Raw genomic sequence first — 20976 nt, 5'->3', positions numbered from 1 at the left:
TACAGGCACCCATCAGCACTCCCAGCTAACTTTTTTGTATTTTTAGTAGAGACGGAGTTTCACCATGTTGGCCACTGGACTCGAACGCCTGACTTCATGATCCACCCACCTTGGCCTCCCAAAACGTTGGGATTACAGGCGTGAGCCACAGAGCCTGGCTGGTGGGATCTTCTTCTTAAAATACTTTTTCTTCAGGTTGGGTTTCCACTGACTTAAAGTTCACTGATTTTATTCCTGTTTCATTTCCATTCAGCAACTGAGTCCATTTGGCAGTTTTAAAATTTCAAATATTGTAGTTTTTAGTTCTAAAATTCCACTTTGTTCTTTTTAAGTTGCTTCTAGCTCTCTGCTGATAATTGATCATTTTCTACTTATTTCTAAAGTGTTTACCTGTACCACATGGAGCATGGTTATAACAGCTAGTTTAGAATCTTTGATAATTTGCATTTGTGGTCCTTTGTTGATGTCTTTTCTCTTCAGAATTGACTATATTTTCTTGGTTCCTGATATGGTAAATAACATTGGATTGTATCCTGGACACTTTTGATGTTATGTTGTGAGACTCTGGTTCCTGTTTAAAGGGTATCTGGAAAATGCTGTTTATTTATTTGTTTGTTTCAGCAGTCAATCACACTGTCTGAGTTCAGGTCACAATCTATGTCTCACCTTCTGTGGGTGGTGGCTTCAAAGTTGGTTCAGTTTTCCAAGCTGTTGCTATGCCATCTGTGACTTCCTGGTACCTGTGCCACTCAGGAGCTGCTCTGAAACTAGAGAGTGTTTACTTCGTAGTTTTATTTAAAAGCCTTTGCTATCTTCTTTAGGTGTGCCCTGCTCAGATGCAGCTTCTTCCTGGTGCTAGCTTATACATATAAAGAATCAGGACTCCCTTTCTCCAGCCCTCTTCTTATAGAGATTTTTCCCATACTTTCCTCTCTTAGAGGTCCCTTCCCTAGTCCTTTGGAAAGAAAGCTGAGCTTCTATGAGAAGTTTAGCCTTCTGTGCTATTGTGCTGTTCCCCACAACCAGGGTGGCTCTTAAGCCAAAGAGATGAGAAAAGAGAGAAAAAAATAACAGGGATTTCCCTTCACACTCCTCATGTGACAGATGCTTCTTTTGCTAGCTCCAGTGGGTTGGATCTTTCTCTCAGAGTTTTAGAGGTTTGCACTGCTGCCATAGCCACCCACCACTGTAGTAGTACAAAGGCATTATTGGGGGCTGGCCTTAGAGCTGGGCCAGGACAGGGCAGGGTTGTGGGGAGAGAGCACAAAGAGACAGAGAGACAGAGAGAATGTTAATGTAGCATCAGCATTTGATAATTAATGACTTGTTGATTTTTATCAAATCCTTCTTCCTTCCCATGCCTCACAGGCAGCAGACGTCATTATATGAATAAGTGAAATGAGTTGTTGCTTTCATGGGATGATTTGGGAAAGACTGATCTGGTGTCCAGTTCCTTTGGATCTTGAAAGCCTTTGAAATATTTAAGACAACAATTACCATTCAAACAGCCAAAAGGAGGATAATCAGACTAGAAACTAAACAGTTACAGAAATATGTTCTTTGGAGAAGTAGGTGTGAGAGGAAGAGCATTAAAAGTCAGAAAACTGGCTGGACACGGTGGTTCATGCCTGTAATCCCAGCACTTTGGGAGGCCGAGGCAGGTGGATCACAAGGTCAGGAGATAGAGAACATCCTGGCCAACAAGGTGAAACCCCGTCTCTACTAAAAAATACCAAAAAAAAGTAGGTGGGCATGGTGGTGCACGCCTGTAGTCTCAGCTACTTGGGAGGTTGAGGCAGGGGAATCACTTGAACCCAGGAAGTGGAGGTTGCAGTGAGTCAAGATTGTACCACTGCACTGCAGTCTGGTGACAGAGTGAGACTCTGTAAAAAAAAAAAAAAAAAAAAAAAAAACTCAGAAAACTGGGCTAAACATGGAAGGTAGAGAAGGGGGAGAAAAACAAAGATAGCCTGACCTTAACTCTTAACTCTAGGTAAAACTCAAAAAAAAAAAAAAAAAAAAAAAAAAAAGAGAGAAATTAAAAAAAAAAAAAAACAACACACAGACAGCCACATATTATTATAGGTCTTATTAAAATTCTGCCAGCATCCATAAGTCCTGGCCCCTGTCACACATTCTGGCTTCATCACTACTGACTGTCACTGCCATCCTTGGGGATCCTGTCTCTAAGCCTTGTCCATCACACAAATTCTGTCAAGTTTTTCTCTTCAGTGTCTCTTGAATTGGTTTTGTCATGTTGTTTCCCCAGCCACCACCCACTCTGATGCCGAGTGCATCTACTTTACCTGAAATTCTTCAACTAAGTCACAAAAAGTGACTCCTTTAATGACGGTCACTCTAAAGTGGAAGAGTTCAGAGCCCTGTGGAAAAAGCACACCCAGTCGTTAGCAGCATCAACATGTACATTCCTTTCAGCATTAATAAAATACCCTGGGGCCACTGTCCCTATAGATGCTGCATGAAAAGGTTCCCATCCCCTTCCTAAGGCTCTTGTACACATCACGTGTCAAAATGAAAAGATGGATTGAAGTGGAGGGAATCAATAGTTTGATAAGTACTTTGGGCAAATCCTCGTATTTGTGGTTTCAATGTGTTCCCTAATTCTGGTTGTTTTTCACAATCATCTGTATTCTACCGACTTCATGTATTTTTATGAGCAGCTGGAACCAGATGGCAGGTGCCCATGCATGTCCAGGTGAATAATACTGAGCCTGTTTCTTCCCTCTCACTTTTGGAAACACCATTTCTTCTCCACTTTGCTGGAGAATCTGTTTTGCCCATCTGCTCAAAACTTTTGAAATAATAACACCAAGGGAAATGGAGAAAAAACACACCCTCTTCATGTACGTTAAAGGTGTTATTCCCACCATGCCTGGTTACCTATACTTTCGAACTAAAACCAATCTTAGCTTAGACACACAGGTTTTATCTAAACTCAGCACAGCGGAAACAACCATGCCATCATTACCTTTATGCTTAAGTTGAGACCTGAAGGATTATACACTGCATCATGAAGCATTGGTTCTAATAACGTTTTCAGTTTTCTAATCTTTTCTGGCACAGTGTGCTCTAAAAATACATGAAACATATTATAAGCACACTTATTTTCTCATTTTGTATTAGGTTGGTGCAAAAGTAATTGCTGTTTTTGCCATTACTTTCAATTTAGTATTACTACTTAATTTGCAATTACTAATATAAAATTTGTTATGCATGTTAAGATACTACGAAATATTTCACTCCATAACACGACCAAATTATCCCATACTTTTAGTTCTGCTTGACTTTCTAGATGATGTATTTAGGGGAGTTAGGCCCAATATCTCACATTGCCCTCAAGGGCGTCCTCAAGAAGTTCAAGACTTCTGATCACCTTCATGCTGATCTTTTTCTTCCGGCCCCATGCTCAGGACCAGTCCCGACCTGCACATGCTTCATGTTTTTGGCAGTAAGGTCATCTCAGGACCTCCTTAGGGAAGGTAAACGATTTATAATAAGGTGGCAGTAAAGTTTTACAATAGGATCACTTAAATCTTTTCTAAAAGATTTTCCTCTTTCTTGTCATCCTTTCTAAAACCAGTTAGGTAGTGATTTAGACGCTGCAGTGGTATAAAGATACACAGAATCTAAAGGAAAAGAAAAAGCTGTGATTGTAATTTCCAGTTTCTGTAGTGTGAATCCTGTCACCCTGGCAATTTCAAGCTACCAATGGTTTAACAACCAGCTTGTAAAATATTTCAATATTTAATAATCAGGACTCCAGATCTGGTTAGAACCATTCCTAGCACACCACAGAAAATGGGGATGTCAGTTAACGCAAATAGTTAGTAGCTTTATTTTGCTGGATTTTGCATTTCAACAATGCATATATGTTGGCCAGAGTAAGACTCACTGAATACCAAATGTCTGGATATTTAGTAACATATTAATGAAAGACCAAAATTTCTGTTTAGCTAATTCTTTCTATCTGCCTACCTGTCTGTCTATCACCTTTGAGTATTCATATGTGAACACAAAATGCGTAACAAAAAGTTACATATTTGAGGTAAACTGAATAGAGGTAAACAACTTATTTAAAATATTTTCGCATATTTTCAATAGTTTACCATAGAAACTTTAAGAAATTTTACTCATATAATTAGAAGATAGATCCTAAAGATTATCTGGCCACACTTTTTACGACCTCCTTTGTAACACTGAATCGGCAGGGAAAGGAGATGCCAGACCTGCGTGCGGCACAAATTCAATCCCTGTTGCTCTTAATCCACAAAATGGCTTTCAAATTGTTTGCAGTGTAAATTCTTCAAAAATGCTTTTACTATAGAATCTAGGTCGCTGGACGTGATGATGAAATTAGTGGGAAACAATAGAAATAAATAGCCTATTGATCCCATTGATCAACTGTCAATTACTTCTATTGATCAATTGTCAATTGTCAATATGAAAATTGATCCACATCCACTTGCCTCTCTTTTGTGTGAACAGGACTTGAAAACCATTGATCTTTGTAAACCAGTCACAATATTACTTATAAGAGAAAATAATTACAAATGAAAGCAAACCCTACTCAGTTTCCAGTTTTGCCTATTGTTCACTTCAGACACAGTAACCAGATACGGAGGTTCCAATGGGACACGTCCATCCTCGTTGACAATTTCCATGGAAACTGGATATTGTGTAACTGGGAACTTAAAGCGAGGAACCTAAAATACAAATTCCAAGCATGAATGTAAACTTGGAAAAGTAATAGTCACTTCATTTCCTGTTTAAAAAAAAAAAATGAAAACATATGTTGCCAATAGTTTGGCTGTTCAATGAAATGTGCTTCTGAGGGGTTTCTGCCTTTTCAGTCAGAAAAGGTCTTAGAGCAGAATCAATGTGGACTCCAAAGGCAGTATATACATTGTGGTAACAGAATTCTTCATGTCTACAGGCCCTTTTCACAGGAATAACTATGATGCCACTCAAACTTTTTTTTGGCTAAATCATATCCTAGGAGGCCCTGCATAGGTCCCTCCCCCTCCTTTTTGTCACTTTTCCAGCCAATCACAGTCTTTCAGGCACAATCTGTAAACTTGGGCACTGGCGTCAGAGCTCAACTCCAGCCCCGGTGCATGTTAATAACGCAATCTTTGGCAAATTGCCTGACTTCTCTGTGGCTCAAATTAAATGAGGCAAATCACGGAGATGGCTTAGAGTAGCATTTAGTAGATAGTAAGTGCATCACAAAACATTATTTTAGTTCAGCAAGGGGGTATATAAAATCAGCCCTCATAATTTACAGAATGCTGGCCAGACATGATGGCTCACGCCTATAATCCCAGCACTTTGGGAGGCCGAGGAGGGTGGATCACTTGAGGTCAGGAGTTCAGGACCAGTCTGGCCAACATGATGAAACCCCATCTCTACTAAAAATACAAAAATTATCCAGGCGTAGTGGTGCCTGAAGTAGTGGGTGCCTGTAGTCCCAGCTACTCGAGAGGCTGAGGCAGGAGAATCACTTGAACTCAGGAGGTGGAAGTTGCAGTGAGCCAAGATCGTGCCACTGCACTCCAGCCTGGGTGACAGAGCAAGACTCAGACTCAAAAAAAGTAAAAATAAAAATAAAATAAGATTAACTTACAGAATGCTGACTCTATGCCAACATATTAGATATATAAAAAATACATATATTCTATGTAGTCTCTACAGATCTTATATATAGTTTAATATATGTACAGTTTGGGTAATAATAGTTTCTCTATATACAGTTTGACAAAGACATTGACATTGATCTGTTTGAAAATTATACCAACTGCATATTCCTTTTTTAAAATTTTTTTGAGACAGAGTCTCACTGTCACCCAGGCTGGAGTGCAGTGGTGCGATTTCTGCTCACTGCAACCTCCACCTCCCAGGTTCAAGCAATTCTCCTGTCTCAGCCTCCCGAGTACCTGGGACTATAGGCACACGCCACCATGACTGGCTAATTTTTGTATTTTTAGTAGAGACAGGGTTTCACCATATTAGTCAGGCTGGTTTTGAACTCCTGACCTCAGTTGATCCACCCACCTTGGCCTCCCAAAGTGCTGGGATTAAGGCGTGAGCCACTGCACCCGGCTCCAATTGCGTATTTGACTCTTCTAATGCAAACACCAACAGTAATTAGACATAACCTTTGAATGCTTTGATACTAACAGAATGAAATATTATTTGACACAGAAGCCTTCTCTTAACGAACATATTACACTGTTGTTCATTTGTCACTATTAGCAGACTCAGCTTGATTACAATGAGTTTGCTTTCTATATTCCAAGAACATGATACTAGATACTCAGTTGTTTTAAATGAACCAATATTCACCGTAACCTGTTACAGTGTTTTACAGATTACAAGTTGCTTTTGTATACATAGCAGTGTGTGGGTATGGGTGTGGGTGTGTTTGTGTCTTTATATGAACATTGTGGAATAGACAAGGTAGTGCAGGTATTATTGTTTTATTTTACAGAGGAGGGTCATTAACTTGCAGGGTACATTTAAATTCAGATCTTTCTAGTTTGGTGTTATATTTAGCTCTGTATCATAATGAGACATTATTTCTATGTCTTAGTTTTCATGTTTAAGCCAAAGGCATATTTCAAAATCTTGTTAATATAAAAAATATATTGTCTTTAGGTAATTAAAAATGATCTTACTTTTTCCTTGCAATCCGAGAAAGCAACAGCATGTGAAAACTTCTGATCCTCTGTGCAATTACACTCCTTCCGAGTGGAAACATTAGCACACTGTTTGAATTTACCAGTTTTCTGCAAATAGAAGTAACAGACGTTGACTTGTTTTTCTGTGTTGCAGGATTTCTGCAGTTATAAATGTTTAATAAATATTTGTTCCCTGAGTAATTAAAATTCCTGAGAAGTTAAAAGGAGAAAGCAACTCATTAATAATAAAGTAAGAATAGAAGTACAGTATTTCTGAATTTTAATTGCCCCCTTGCTTGGTAATTTGAACCCAGGTATTACTCAGTCACTCACCGGTTCACCTCGTGCGGCTGCAAGGTACCTAGAAAGCTTGTGTCATTCTGAATTCTACTTCCCAGGACTACCAAACTCACTGCTCTTGGCCCCTGCCATTGCAGGCATCTGCACGGAGACCTAAAAGGAGTGGCCTTAATAATGTGGGGCTGCATACTCTTCAAACCTACTATTTCATACTTGTCTTTCTTTATAGCATATATTGATATTTGAAATCTCCTCTATATCTGGCCATTTGTCATTCACTTACACTTGATCTCTCTTGCCAGACATTGGTTTATTTTAAATTATTATTATTATTACTATTATTATTTTTAGAGATAGTATATTGCTCTGGTGCCCAGGCTGGAGTACAAGGGCTTGATCATAGCTTACTGCAGTCTTGAACTCCTAGACGCAGGCAATCCTCCCATCTCATCCTCCCTAGCATTATGGTTGGGACTACAGGCACATGCCACCACAGTTGGCTGATTAAAACAATTTTTTTTTTTTTTTTTTTTGGTAGAAAGTCTATCTGACTATGTGATAGAAAAGAAAAACCCTTTTTCTGGGAAGAAAGTCAAGCCAGTTGCAGAAATTTGCAAGCAGCAAGGAGCCTACCGTAAAGCCTCAAGACCATAGGGAAAATGTCTCCAGACCATGTCAGAGACCTTCACGGCAGCCTCTCCCAACACAGGCCCAGAGGCCCAGGAGGAAAAAGTGGTTTTGCGGGCCAGTCCCAGGGTTTTCGTGTTGTGTGCATCCTAGGGACTTGGTGCCCTGTGTTGTAGCTGCTCCAGCCATGGCTGAAAGGGGCCAATGTACAGCTCAGGCTGTGGCTTCAGAGGGTGGAAGCCCCAAACCTTGGAAGCTTCCATGTGGTGCTGAGCCTGTGGGTGCACAGAACTCAAGAACTGAGGTTTGGGAACCTCTGCCTAGATTTCAGAAGGTGTGTGGAAACGCTTGGCTGCCCAGGCAAAGGTTTTCTGCAGAGGTGGGGCCCTCATGGAGAACCTCTGCTCGGGCAATGAGGAAGGGAAATGTGAGGTCGGAGCCCCTACACCAGGCGTCCCCAGACTTTTTACACAGGGGGCCAGTTGACTGTCCCTCAGACCGTTGGAGGGCCGCCACACACTGTGCTCCTCTCACTGACCACCAATGAAAGAGGTGCCCCTTCCTGAAGTGCGGCGGGGGGCCGGATAGATGGCCTTAGTTTGGGGACGCCTGCCCTACACAGGGTCCCTACTGAGGCACTGCCTAGTGGAGCTGTGAGAAGGGGGCCACCATCCTCCAGACCCCAGAATGGTAAATCCAGTGACAGCTTTGAATGAGACAAGACTTGTTCACCTTTTTTTTTAAAGGACCACTTTTTTTCTTTAGCAAGAATGTTTTCCTACAATATATATTTATTGGAAAACACCCAAATAATGAAATTTCTATTATTTAATATAACTTTGTATTCTAAATTATGACCAGCTTGTCTATAAGTATTTATCTCATTACATTTACCTAATTGTTTTAATTATTTACCTCAATTATTTATGAAAACTGTGATAGTCATGATTTAAAGTTATGAAACTGCCATTGCAAAGTTATAACTGAGACAGTGAGAAAGATTTGACCTAACTGACTTCATACTGTTCTTAACCTCTGAGCTGTCCTTGTTCATTCCTGGGCATGGGATGAACTAACTTTGGGAAGAGCTTAGTTTGTAGTTTAGCTTTGAAACAAAGATGATAACAGTCCTTTCCCACAACAAACCTCCTTATTGTCTGTGGATCAAGACTGCCTAAAGCCACAGGATTAGAAGCTATAGTAATTTTACTAAATTTAAGATGCATTTATTTTCATTAAATCCATATCAATGTCTTATTTATTAAAAACTACACAAGCAAAGATCATTCCATTTTAGGCTGGGTTTATAGTTTGGTAACCCCTATGCCAAATTTTAATGAACTTACAGTATTTAGCAGGGATAAATAGGAAACTGCTTGATTTATAAATGCAAACAAAAATGTATGCTGGGCAATTCTTAAGACATTTCTAATTTTACTTTACCAATAATTTTAAAGGTAGCTTATTTATTATAGATTTTACTTGTTACATAAACTTGAAAAGCATTTGACTAGTCTTTTCTTTTTTAGTATCTCATTTAAATGCTTTTATTTTTGTAAGCCAATTCATTAGAGCTCTTTTATATATATTTTAGTAGTGAAACATTCTGTAAACAACACATAAATACAATACATATAAAAATGTATTAGGCATGCTGATAGAAGTATATTTTATAGATTTATGAACTGCCTCCCCTGCCTTTTTTCCTGTCTTAGACTTTCAGATTCTTGTTAACCTGTTTCACAATCCTAGATAGTTGTCAGCTAAACAGCCTTAAATTTACACATTAAAAGAAACGACTCAGGTGAAAACCCAGTAGCAAAATTTACATCATAAAATACAGAGAGACAGTCTGGTGGTGCTAAAGGGAAACACTTTTATTTTTCTTTGAGCCAAATTAGCTCTTTTCTTAAAAAGATCACTCCACTGCACTCCAGCCTGGGTGACAGAGCAGGACCCTGTCTCTCCAAAAAAAAAAAAGAAAAAATATATATGTTTATGAATGTTTCATGAAGTTTGCCCAGGAGAGAGTGTAGATGTTTGTCATTTTGGTTTAATCATGTTTTAAAACATACAAACATAATCATGTTACTTTCTTGCTTAAAACCCTTAGATGGCTCTTGATTTCTCTTAGGATAAAATTCGACATCATTTCCACGGCCCAGGAGATCCTGCAGCATTAGGGCCTGCTGTCTCCAAACTCTCTCTGGCTCATTATGTTCCAGGCTGAATGGTCTTCAGGTTGGTCAGAGACACTGAGCCTCTCCTCATCACCACCCTTTGTGCCTGGTGTTGCCTCAGCCTGGAATGCTGTTTGACTCCCTTTCCAGTCCTCTCTGTTACCACTTTCTCTTCCTTTGTTTGGTTAACCCCTACCCATCTTTCTGTCTTGACTCAGAAGCATTTCCTCTAGGATGTCTTCCCTGACTCACTCATACTCTGTTTTGTGTCTTAATCTACTATTGGCCTATCTTAAAGTCTTTAAAATGCAGATTTCAGGAAGGTACCTCATAGTTTCTGATTCAGGAGGTATGAGATGAGATTCAGAAAGATGCACTGTAAGGATATTTTTGGGGTGAGCATAGTGGCTCACGCTTATGATCCTAGCACTTTGGGAAGCCAAGGTGAATGGATCACATGAGGTCAGGGGTTCAAGACCTGTCTGGCCAACACGGCAAAACCCTGTCTCTACTAAAAAGGCAAAAATTAGCTGGGAGTAGTGGCACACACCTGTAATCCCAGCTACTAGGGAGGCTGAACCAGGAGAATCACTTGAACCCAGGAGACAGAGGTTGCAGTTGAGCCAAGATCGTGTCATTGCACTCCAGCCTGGGTGACAGAGGGAGACTCCATCTCAAGACAAAACAAACAAAAAGATTTCTGAATAATTCTGGTTCAGGTTATGCAGGGCCATACTGTTCAGAAGCCCTGCACTAGATGACACCATTTAATTTGTATGTCTTTTTGCTTAAGAGATACAAATTCTTACCTATTAGAGTCCAGAAAGCCACCATGCTTATATTGCGCATTGGTGTATCTTCAGAAAATGTCTGGATAGTGCCTGATAACACTGGAAATACTGAAATTAACACTTGTTGGATGCATACAAGATGCATTAAAAAAAAAACCCCTCTTATTTACTTAGGTATACATACATTCCCTATTTAACTCCCAAGAAAATCCTGGGGGAAAAAATCCAGGGAACTAAGGATTTCCATGTAAACACAGTAAAGTCGTATTTCAGTAGAAGAGGTGGTTCTAGTGATACAGCAAGATTTGTCTTTGGGAGAAACTGGACGTGGAGAAGAACTCAGAATCATAAGTTAATCAATGCCTGGAGCAGAGCTTCTTAATCTAAACCCCAAGATATCACGAGAAGTCTGTTCACTACCTAAGAGTGTGTGTGTGTGTGTGTGTGTGTGTGTGTGTGTGTGTGAGAGAGAGAGAGAATGTGTATTAGTATGTTTCACAATTTTAAAGCATTTCCTAAGTCTGTCACTGTTCTGGGCACCTGGGGATACAGTAGAGAAGAAATAGATAAAAACCTCTACCTTCTGAACTTACCTTCTTATGGGGTCAGAAAGACGATAAATAAGTGAGTAAAATATGTAAAACCGTAGTAAGTGGTATGGAGAAAAACAAGGCAGGGGAGGAGGGAGACAGTGGAGATGGGGGTTAGGATTCTAAATAGAGTCAGAGAAAGGTTTACTATGATAGTGACTTTAGAAAAAGCACCTGCAGTCAGCCATGTGGTATCAGGTAGAAGAGCACCGACACAGAGGCAACTGTGAAGGCCATGGAGTGGAAATGAGCCAGCATATGGAGAAACAGCAAAGAGACTAGTGTGGCTAGAGCAGATCAAGCTGGGAAAGTCAGGTCAAATGTATGCTGAGGCCAAATCATGGAGGACTTTGTAAACCATTGCAAGAATTTGGTTTTCACTCTGAATGAGATGGGAAGACAGTGGAGAGTTTTAAGCTAAGGAAACACCAATTTTATGTCTGTGTGTGTGCACATGTTTATGAATGAATATGACTGTCTGTCTGTGCATGTGTATAGGCAGGTGGGTGCATTTTTTGGGAAAGAGATTCCACAGGCCTCCATGTGGTTTCCTTGAGAAGCTGCCCCATGCTGCGCTTTTCCTCTGAACCTAATGGCCCCTCCCTGTTCTCCCTCCGTCCCTCATTCCACCTCTAGAGAGGCAGGGTGCTGCTGGGGGTTGGTCATTTTCTAGGCAGAATTTTTGCAGGAGTTTGCAAATGTGCTTGCATTGGAGAAGGCTGTCTTCTTCTCTCCTGGACACAATCTGTTTACAGGGCTGAAGAACTGGGGGCGCATTTCTTTGAGAAAAAATGCTGTCACCCCATCAGTGAAATCCAAATGGGAGCCAGGGAGAGTCAAGGGGAGGGGCTGAGGTAGAAGGAGGAAGAACAGGGTAGTAATCACGATAATAATAGCAGCACCTTCTCATTTAAGACTCACAACTAGGTCCATGTAAAATTTTACTGAATGATTTCCTGAATTCAAATGAGTATTAGTTTATTTGTAAAAATGTTATTTACCTTTGACTTGTAAAATAGATTTCTTGGTATGGGTTTGCTAGGATCTGCATGATAAAAATTATCTGTGAGTGGAACAGCAATTCCCATATTAGATGGAGGCCTGTAGTTTATCTGCAAGAGATTAAACAAAAAAAAGTATAATTCATTATTATGAAATATTTATTTTATAGACCTTGATTTTCTAGAAAACCAATCAATGCAAAAATTCCATTTTTAACTACAAATATTAAGGTAGATTTCTCTTCCCTAGCTCTTCTACCCCTCATTTCCCAGAATTTCAACAATTTTAACCCATGATAATGTATCTTGGATGTTGTAAATAAGTGAAAAAACTGCCATAAAGTCAATGTAATAAAGTTTAAACACTTTATCAAAGAGTCTTAGTGATGGATCACAATTAGCAAATAATTCTTCTAGTTTGGTTATTTACTTTTTGTCACAAGGAAAATTGTAAGTAATAAGTTAGTTGACAAAGAGTAACATTTTATATTTGAAAAGGTCACAAACTCTGACAAAGCAAAAATTAAAATTATTACATTGAAATGGGTAGATATATAGTTGATTCTTGAACACAGGGGTTAGGAATGCAGACCTCCTGTACAGTCAAAAATTCACATATAACTTTTGACTCCCCCAAAACTTAACCGTTAACAGCCTACTGTTGACTGGGAGCCTTACTGGTAATATAAAGTTGATTAATATATATTTTGTACGTAATATGCATTATATACTGTATTCTTACAATAAAGTGAGCTAGAGAAAAGAAAATAAAAATGCATTTACAGTACTGTCCTGTATATGGATACTGTAAGTTTACATCATTTGTTTACAAGGTGAATTGTCTGGCTGAAATTGAGGGAAACTGCAGCTGAAGACTTCAATCTACAGTGTACTTCAAGAAATTCACCTCTTTTTTTTTGTAATGTCATGACTTTTCTCTGCCTCTTGGGAGCACTTCTAGCATCATTGGGTGCCATAACCTTTTGCTTATTATAATACTTCATATGGGACCCATGGTGTTATTTAAGGTTTATAGTATTGCATGATGAAAAGTATATTAGAGCCAGCAGAGGTCACTTTTTACTGTGATTTGCAATTTACTAGCTAGATGAACTGCTCACATGGAGATGAACAGCCTTTCGGGGCATTTTAAAGGAATACTGGCAACATTTGAGTTCACCCAAATAGCAACAAGAGGTGGCTACAAAATTATTACAGCAGTATAGTGTGTGCCACAGCTGATTTTATACAGTTATGATTTAATACTGTATCTTTACATTTGCTTACATGTCTCTGGCTCCATGTAGGATCTGTGTTTGTGTGTGTAAGTTTTGATAAATTTTAACTTTTTGTAATAGATTTGTATATAGTTTATGATAGTAAATGATAAAATAGACTAGTATCTCTATATTTTATGCATTCATGACATATCCAACTTTTTATTAATTTTTTTGATATTAAAAATATTTTATTTATTTATTTATTTTAGAGACAGAGTCACACTCTGTCACCCAGACTAGAGTGCAGTGGCACTATCTAGGCTCACTGCAACCTCTGCCTCCTGAGCTCAAATGATTCTCTTGCCTCAGCCTCCCAAATAGTTGGGATTACAGGCACCTGGCACCTTGCTGGGCTAATTTTTGTATTTTTTGTAGAGATGGGGTTTTTGCATGTTAGTCAGTCTCAAACTCCTGACCTCAAATGATCCACCCGTCTTGGCTTCCCAAAGTGCTGGGATTACAGGCGTAAGCCACTGTGCCTGGCCGATTTTTTTCTGTATTTCTTTTTTTTTTTTTAATTTGTTTTCTTTTTTTCTTTCAACCATCCATGCTTGGATTTTTTCTGTATTTCTAAGCTATGGTTTGTCTGTGAATTTTTTCAATTATCGCAAAATTCCAAAAAATGTCCAACATATTTCTTGAAAAAAGTCCACATGTAAGTAGACCTATGCAGTTCAAACATGTTGTTCAAGGGTTGATTGTATCAGCTTAGGACAGGTCAATGCAAGGGAAAATAGTTGAATATATCACAAAAGCCAAAGATCACACCAACATATAAAGTACAAAATGATAATAATGGTGACACTAAGTTACCAGGAAAAGTAATTATTTCAGAAAGTTTTTACATTTTAGAAATTATCATCACAGCCTCAAAATGACATGAGGATTGAAAAATAACTGTGAAGTGTTTTGAACCACTCACAAAAGAAATGCTGAAACCGAATGGGTAGGCAATCACACAAAAGTCACACAGCATTGCTTCTCTTAAAACAATATACTTAGATATATATATTTTTTCTTTTTTACCGGCAAAGTTTTGATGAGGTTAAAACCCCGACTGTCTTTATGAACTCCACTAATCCAGTCTTCAGCTGGGATAAATGTGCTAGGAATGTGATGCATAGATCTGAGGTAACCACAGCTGCTTTTCAATGTTGGTATCATTGTCGTAACAAAGCACTCAGTAGAGGCTGACCACATAATAAATGCCAGTGAAGTTGAACCCTGGAAATAACCAAATAAACGAAGGTTATTTAAAGTAACTGTTACGGACTGAATTGTGTCCAACCAAAAATCACACGTTGAAACCCCAACTGCCAGTATGTCAGAATGTGACTATATTTGGAGATAGGGCCTTTAAGGAGGTAAGTAAGGTAATATGAGGACATTTGGGTGGGCCCTAATCCCATGTTACTGGAGTCATAGTATAAGAAGAGGAGATTAGGATGTAGACAACGCAAAAACTGAGGGGCGATCCTATGAGGACACAGTAAGATGGCCACGTACAAGCCAAGTAGAGGGCCTGCAGAGAAAACGAACCCTGCCAATAGCTCGATCTTGAACTTGTAGCCACCACAACTGTGAGAAAATAAATTTCCTGAAAAAAAAGAAAAAAAGGAAAAAGAAACTGGTAGATTAGTGTCCTCAATTAAAAAAAGAAAAAAGAAATTTTTGTTGTTTGAGTCACCAAGCCACCAAGGCAGCAGTATTTTGCTATGGCAGGCATAGCAAACTAATATAGTGAAGAACACAGAAAACTAAAAAATATAGAAAAAGACATGACAGATGTAGAAAAATATTTGATCATGAAGCTCTGTTTCAGCATAAATCATAATAGAAAACATATTCTTTCCCAGGAAGAAATATATTCCAATCTAATTGGTTTTGGGAAACATTCAGAAATAAGCTAGGATCAAGAACATGAAGACTGGTTGGGTGCAGTGGCTCATGCCTGTTATTTCAGCACTTTGGGAGGCCGAGGCAGGCAGATCACCTGAGATCAGGAGTTCAAGACAAACCTGGCCAATATGGTGAAACCTCATCTGTACTAAAAGTACAAAAATCAGCTGGATGTGGTGGCATATGCATGTAGTCCCGGCTGCCTGGGAAGTTGAGGTAGGAGAATTGCTTGAACCCAGGAGGTGAAGGTTGCAGTAAGCCAAGATAATGCCCCTGCACTCCAGATTGGGTAATAGAGTGAGCCATCTCAAAAAAAAAAAAAAAAAAAGAACATAAGGACTAAGGTTAATGATAGTGTATTCACAGTGTATTATATTCAGTACTTTAGTATTTTCACTGAATCTGCACATTATAGCTGCTTTTACCACATTGGAGGAAAATGGGTGCCTATATGAGATGTTTATTCCACAATGGTAATGATTTTACTGGATATATGTGTCTTATAACATCACATTGTATTCCTTAAACATATACAACATAATTTATCTTAAATATTTTTAAAAGACTTATTAAATAAATACCATTATTACATCTAACTCATATCTTTGAGGCTTCCCCATTCACTGATGAGCACCTGAATATTTGGTTTGATGATATGAATAAAATAACTTTGATTATTTACTTTTTTTTTTTTTTTTAAAGAGATGAGATCTCACTCTGTCACTCAGGCTGGAGTACAGTGGCACTATCATAACTCACTGCAGCCTTGAATTCCTGGGCTCAAGCGATTCTCTCACCTCAGCTTCCTGAGTAGCCTGGACTACAGATGTGTGCCACTGTACCTAGCTTTTGAAATTTGGAAATTTACTCTTAGCAATTTTGAAATGTAAAATACTCTAATATTAAATATATTCACCATGCTATGCAAATAACTAAAAAACTAAAAAAAAAAAAAATTTGTAGAGACAGGATCTTGTTACCTAGGTTGATCTCAAACACCTGGCCTCAAGTGATCCACCTGCTTTGACCTCCCAAAGTGTTGGAAACACGGGTATAAGCCACCATACTTAGCCTGATTGGTGCACATTTTGAAAATAAAATTCACTTAATAATCACTGTATTTCATAAAGATAGATTTTTGGTAGAAATATATGCACAGTAAATGTGCTTGATCCTTAAAAAATATTAAACAACAATACAATTCAATACATTCTAAGTACAATTTTGAAGTATTTGTGTACTTTCAAATTGTAGAAATACTAACAATCATAGCGACATACAGTAGTAGGTTCTGGTAGTGGTCATTTTGTCCTGTCCTCTTACTCTGTCACCCTAAGAATGATGTATTTTTATTACTTTTGTCAAACACATTGACCCTGAATCTAAGCAGAGTTCCACTATTAAAGGAAATACAGAGGTCTAATGGCACAAGTTAAGTAAGATACAAGAAAGCTAATAGGAAAACCTGGAATGTTGGCGATTCCATAGTACAACTGACCCAATTTCTACAATTAAATGGCAGAGGAAGAAAATGGAGTAGTAGCTGCTCTCTAATAAAAGACTTAAGAGCTAAACAACCACATATTGTGTGAATCTTGTTTTTATCTCAGTTCAAATAAACTGAATATAATTTTTTTTTTTTTTTAGAAAATTAGGGAAATTTGGCTGGGCGTGGTGGCTCACGCCTGTAATCCCAGCACTTTGGGAAGTGGAGGCGGGTGGATCACAAGGTCAGGAGATTGAGACCATCCTGGCCAACATGGTGAAAACCCATCTCTACTAAAAATAAAAAAATTTCGAATGTGGTGGCACATGAGGCAGGAGAATCATTTGAACCAGGGAGTCAGAGGTTGCAGTGAGCTGAGATTACGCCACTGCATTCCAACATGGTGACAGAGGGAGACTCTGTCTCAAATAAATAAATAAATAAATAAATAAATAAATAATTAGAGAAATTTTATACAATATTAAAAATTATTTTAAAATTTTTAGGGTTGATAATGGCCATTGTCATTATGTGGGAGATAATATACACTTTTTAGAGATGTATATTGAAGTATGTAAGCATGAAATCACATGCCTGATACTCTTTTTAAAATACCTCAGAATATCAACAATACACATTAAATAGGCATGATGAAACAAAAGGAACACAATCTCGACTATTGTTTAATCTGGGCAATGGATGTATGGAAGTTCTACTTTTGCCTGTATCTTAAAGTTTTCATGATAACAAAATTTTAGAATATTTAAGAAAAATATTGACTTGAAAGGATTAAAGCCAGGTGTGGTGGCTCATGCCTGTAATCCCAGCACTTTGGGAGGCTGAGGCAGGCAGATCATAAGGTCAAGAGATCGAGACCATCCTGGCCAACATGGTGAAACTTCGTCTCTACTAAAAATACAAAAAAATTAGCCAGGCATGGTGGCACGTGTCTGTGGTCCCAGCTACTTGGGAGGCTGAGGTGGAAGAATTGCTTGAATCCAGGAGGCGGACGCTGCAGAGAGCCGAGATTGTGCCACTACACTCCAGCCTGCTGACAGAGCAAGACTCCCTCTCAAAAAAAAAAAAAAAAAAAAAAAAAAGGATTAAAACATACAGTTAAATGGAATGAGCACATGTCTAAAAGTATTTATACTATGTATCCCAATTTTAGGAAAAAAATAAGAAAATATTGTAAGTTCACAGTTATTGAGCATTCTCTGGGTGCCAGGCATTGTTTTAGATATGCTATTTGTATTACTGTTAGAGTAGGCAAAAGTGAGCAGGAAAAAGAGCCCCTGGCAAAGGAATCCTTGGAGATGCTGCCCACTGATTGCCAGCACTGCCAACTGACAGCAAACAATAATAATAAAAAAAACAATGTCTACAGTGGCAACTTCTGACCTTGTGATTGGGCTTATCAGGTTTGTCAGGCTTATCAGGCCCTAGCTGAAGATAAACCTGGTAGGGACTCTATCTGATGACAAGCATGTCCACTCCTCCAAAATCTCACCCTAGAGTAGCCTTTTGCTCATTATAATACTAAAAAGCACATCCTGGGTGGAGAATTTAAATGCTAACAAGACATTTGATATGTGTACTAGCATGTGCAATCACAGCGCATGCACCCAGGGGACCACTCAAAACATGCTTGTCAGTAACACTCCCTCATGCCCCTTCATGAATAATCTTGTAAGATTCTCATGAAGAAGTTTTCACCAGTGCTAGTTGGGGCTGGCTCATTCTCTCGAGCAGCCTGCTCCGAGGGTATTGCCACTTTAAATAAACTCTGTTGCTATTTAACCCTTGCCGCACGTCTCTTGGATGAATTTTTTTCCTCCAAGAAGACAAGAACTGAGGACCCCACATCCCTCCTGGTAATATTACCACATTTAATTCTCAAAATAACCATATGAAGTAGGTATAATTACTGTCACCTCCATTTTATAGAAGAGGAATCTTAGCCACAGTAAAGTAACTTTTCCAGAGTCATGAAATACCAGAAGTGAGAGCCAACGCAAGCAGTCTTTGCTAAGGCTCATATTTATCCTCTGTTTGGAACCTTTTCATTGCCTTTTTAAATACCCAAGTGTTAAAAGTGCTTAGTCATCCTTGAAAGATATGGCTAGGTACAGTGACTCATGCTTGTAATCCCAGCACTTTGGGAGGCCTAGGTGGGTGAATTGCTTGAGCCCAGGACTTTGGACTAGCCTGGGCAACATGGTGAAACCTCATCTCTACTAAAAACACAAAAATTTGCCAGGTGTGGTGGGCCTGTAGTCCCAGCTACTAAGGAGACTGAGGTGGGAGGATTGCTTGAGCCCAGGAGGTCAAGGCTGCAGTGAACTGTGATCACACCACTGCACTTCAGCCTGGGCATCAGAGAGAGACCCTGTCTCAAAAATAACCAAACCAAACAAAAAAAGATAAGATTAAGCATAATTTTTTCCTTCTCTTTCATAGCTTATATGCTAAATTTGCTATAATTATGAATATAATGTGGAAGAATTAAATCAATCTAGTTAACATAGCCATCATCTCGAACACTTCATCATTTTGTGGTGAGAACATTTAGAATTTACTCTTAGCAATTCTGAAATGTACAATACTCTATTATTAATATTTATAATTTATGTTATATAAAAATACAATTATATATAATAAATAAAATATAATATATAATTTATAATAATTACTAATAATACTCTAGTATTAACTATATTCACCATGCTGTGCAATAAGACTAAGAAATCCCCATATTCTTCCTGTCTGAGATCTTGTACCCCAGGTGTCCCCAATCCCCTGGGCTGAGGACCAGAACCAGTCTGTGGCCTGTTAGGAACAGGGTCTTACAGCAGGAGGTGAGGGGCAGACAAGTGAGTTTTACTGCCTGAGCTCCACCTCCTGTCAGATCAGCAGCATCATTAAATTCTCACAGGAGCTTGACCCCTACTGTGAACTGCACATGTGAGGGATCCAGGTTGCACATTCCTTATGAGAATCTAATGCCTGATGATCTGAGGTAGAACAGTTTCACCCTAAAACCATGCCCTCCCATCCCAGTCCATGGAAAAACTGTCCTCCATGAAAACTGGTTCCTGGTGCCAAAAAAGTTGGAGACCACTGTTGTACCCTTTGACTAGCTCCCTTACCTCCACCTCTGTAACCACCACTTTGTTTTTCGCTTTTATGAGTTCAGTTTTTTAGATTTCACATACAAGTAAGGATGTGCAATATTCACCTTTCTGTGCCTGGCTTATTTCACTTAGCATAATGTTCCAATTCCATCATATTGTTGCAAATGGCAGACTTGACTTCTTTTAAAAGGCTGAGTAGTATTCGACTGTGTATATATTCCTGTACCTCATTTTCTTTATCCATTCATCTGTTAATAAACCTTTACGTTGACCCCATAACTTGGCTATTGTGAATAGTGCTTCAACAAACACTGGCATGCAGACATCTTTTTGACAAACAGATTTGAAATGTTTTGGGTAAATACCTAGATGTGAGATTGCTAGATCATACAGTAATTCTGTTTTTAGTTTTTTGAGGATCATCCATACCGTTTTCCTTGGCTCTGCTGATGTACATTCCCAGCAATAGTGTACAACAGTTCCCTTTTCTCCACATCCTTACCAAAACTCACCTTTCATCTTTCATCACTTTCTACCTCACACATTCATACAATTATAAACTGTTAATATACAACAGGGAAAAAAAAAAAGGAAAAATGCCGAAGAGCAATTGATTCCGTGTCTGTATCTAGTCCTCTCCAGTGATTTTTTGTGGTTCTCATTTACTGAATAAAGTAATGCTAATGATGAGTACATACCCTGGTAATTGTCCACTGTTAAAAAAATATCTGACATGGCTGGGCGCGGTGGCTCAAGCCTGTAATCTCAGCACTTTGGGAGGCCGAGGCGGGTGGATCACGAGGTCAAGAGATCGAGACCATCCTGGTCGACATGGTGAAACCCCGTCTCTACTAAAAATACAAAAAGTTAGCTGGGCATGGTGGCACGTGCCTGTAATCCCAGCTACTCAGGAGGCTGAGGCAGGAGAATTGCCTGAACCCAGGAGGCGGAGGTTGCAGTGAGCCGAGATCGCGCCATTGCACTCCAGCC

At 38.9% G+C, this 20976-nt stretch overlaps 1 protein-coding gene across 1 annotated transcript in view; it reads right to left on the bottom strand.

Moving 5' to 3' along the window:
* The window catches only part of CATSPERB (cation channel sperm associated auxiliary subunit beta), a 185524-nt gene that overhangs the window by 5176 nt on the left and 159372 nt on the right, over positions 1-20976 (bottom strand). The window contains 6 exon segments of the mRNA XM_074393468.1: positions 2307-2381; positions 2990-3090; positions 4589-4724; positions 6696-6806; positions 12188-12298; positions 14494-14691. Of these exon segments, the coding sequence (XP_074249569.1) occupies positions 2307-2381; positions 2990-3090; positions 4589-4724; positions 6696-6806; positions 12188-12298; positions 14494-14691 (732 nt within the window).

The sequence above is a fragment of the Saimiri boliviensis genome, chromosome 2 (assembly GCF_048565385.1).
Source record: "Saimiri boliviensis isolate mSaiBol1 chromosome 2, mSaiBol1.pri, whole genome shotgun sequence".
Lineage (NCBI taxonomy): Eukaryota > Metazoa > Chordata > Mammalia > Primates > Cebidae > Saimiri > Saimiri boliviensis.
The sequence above is the reverse complement of the archived record's forward strand: the minus strand, read 5'-3'. Positions and strand labels throughout refer to the sequence as shown.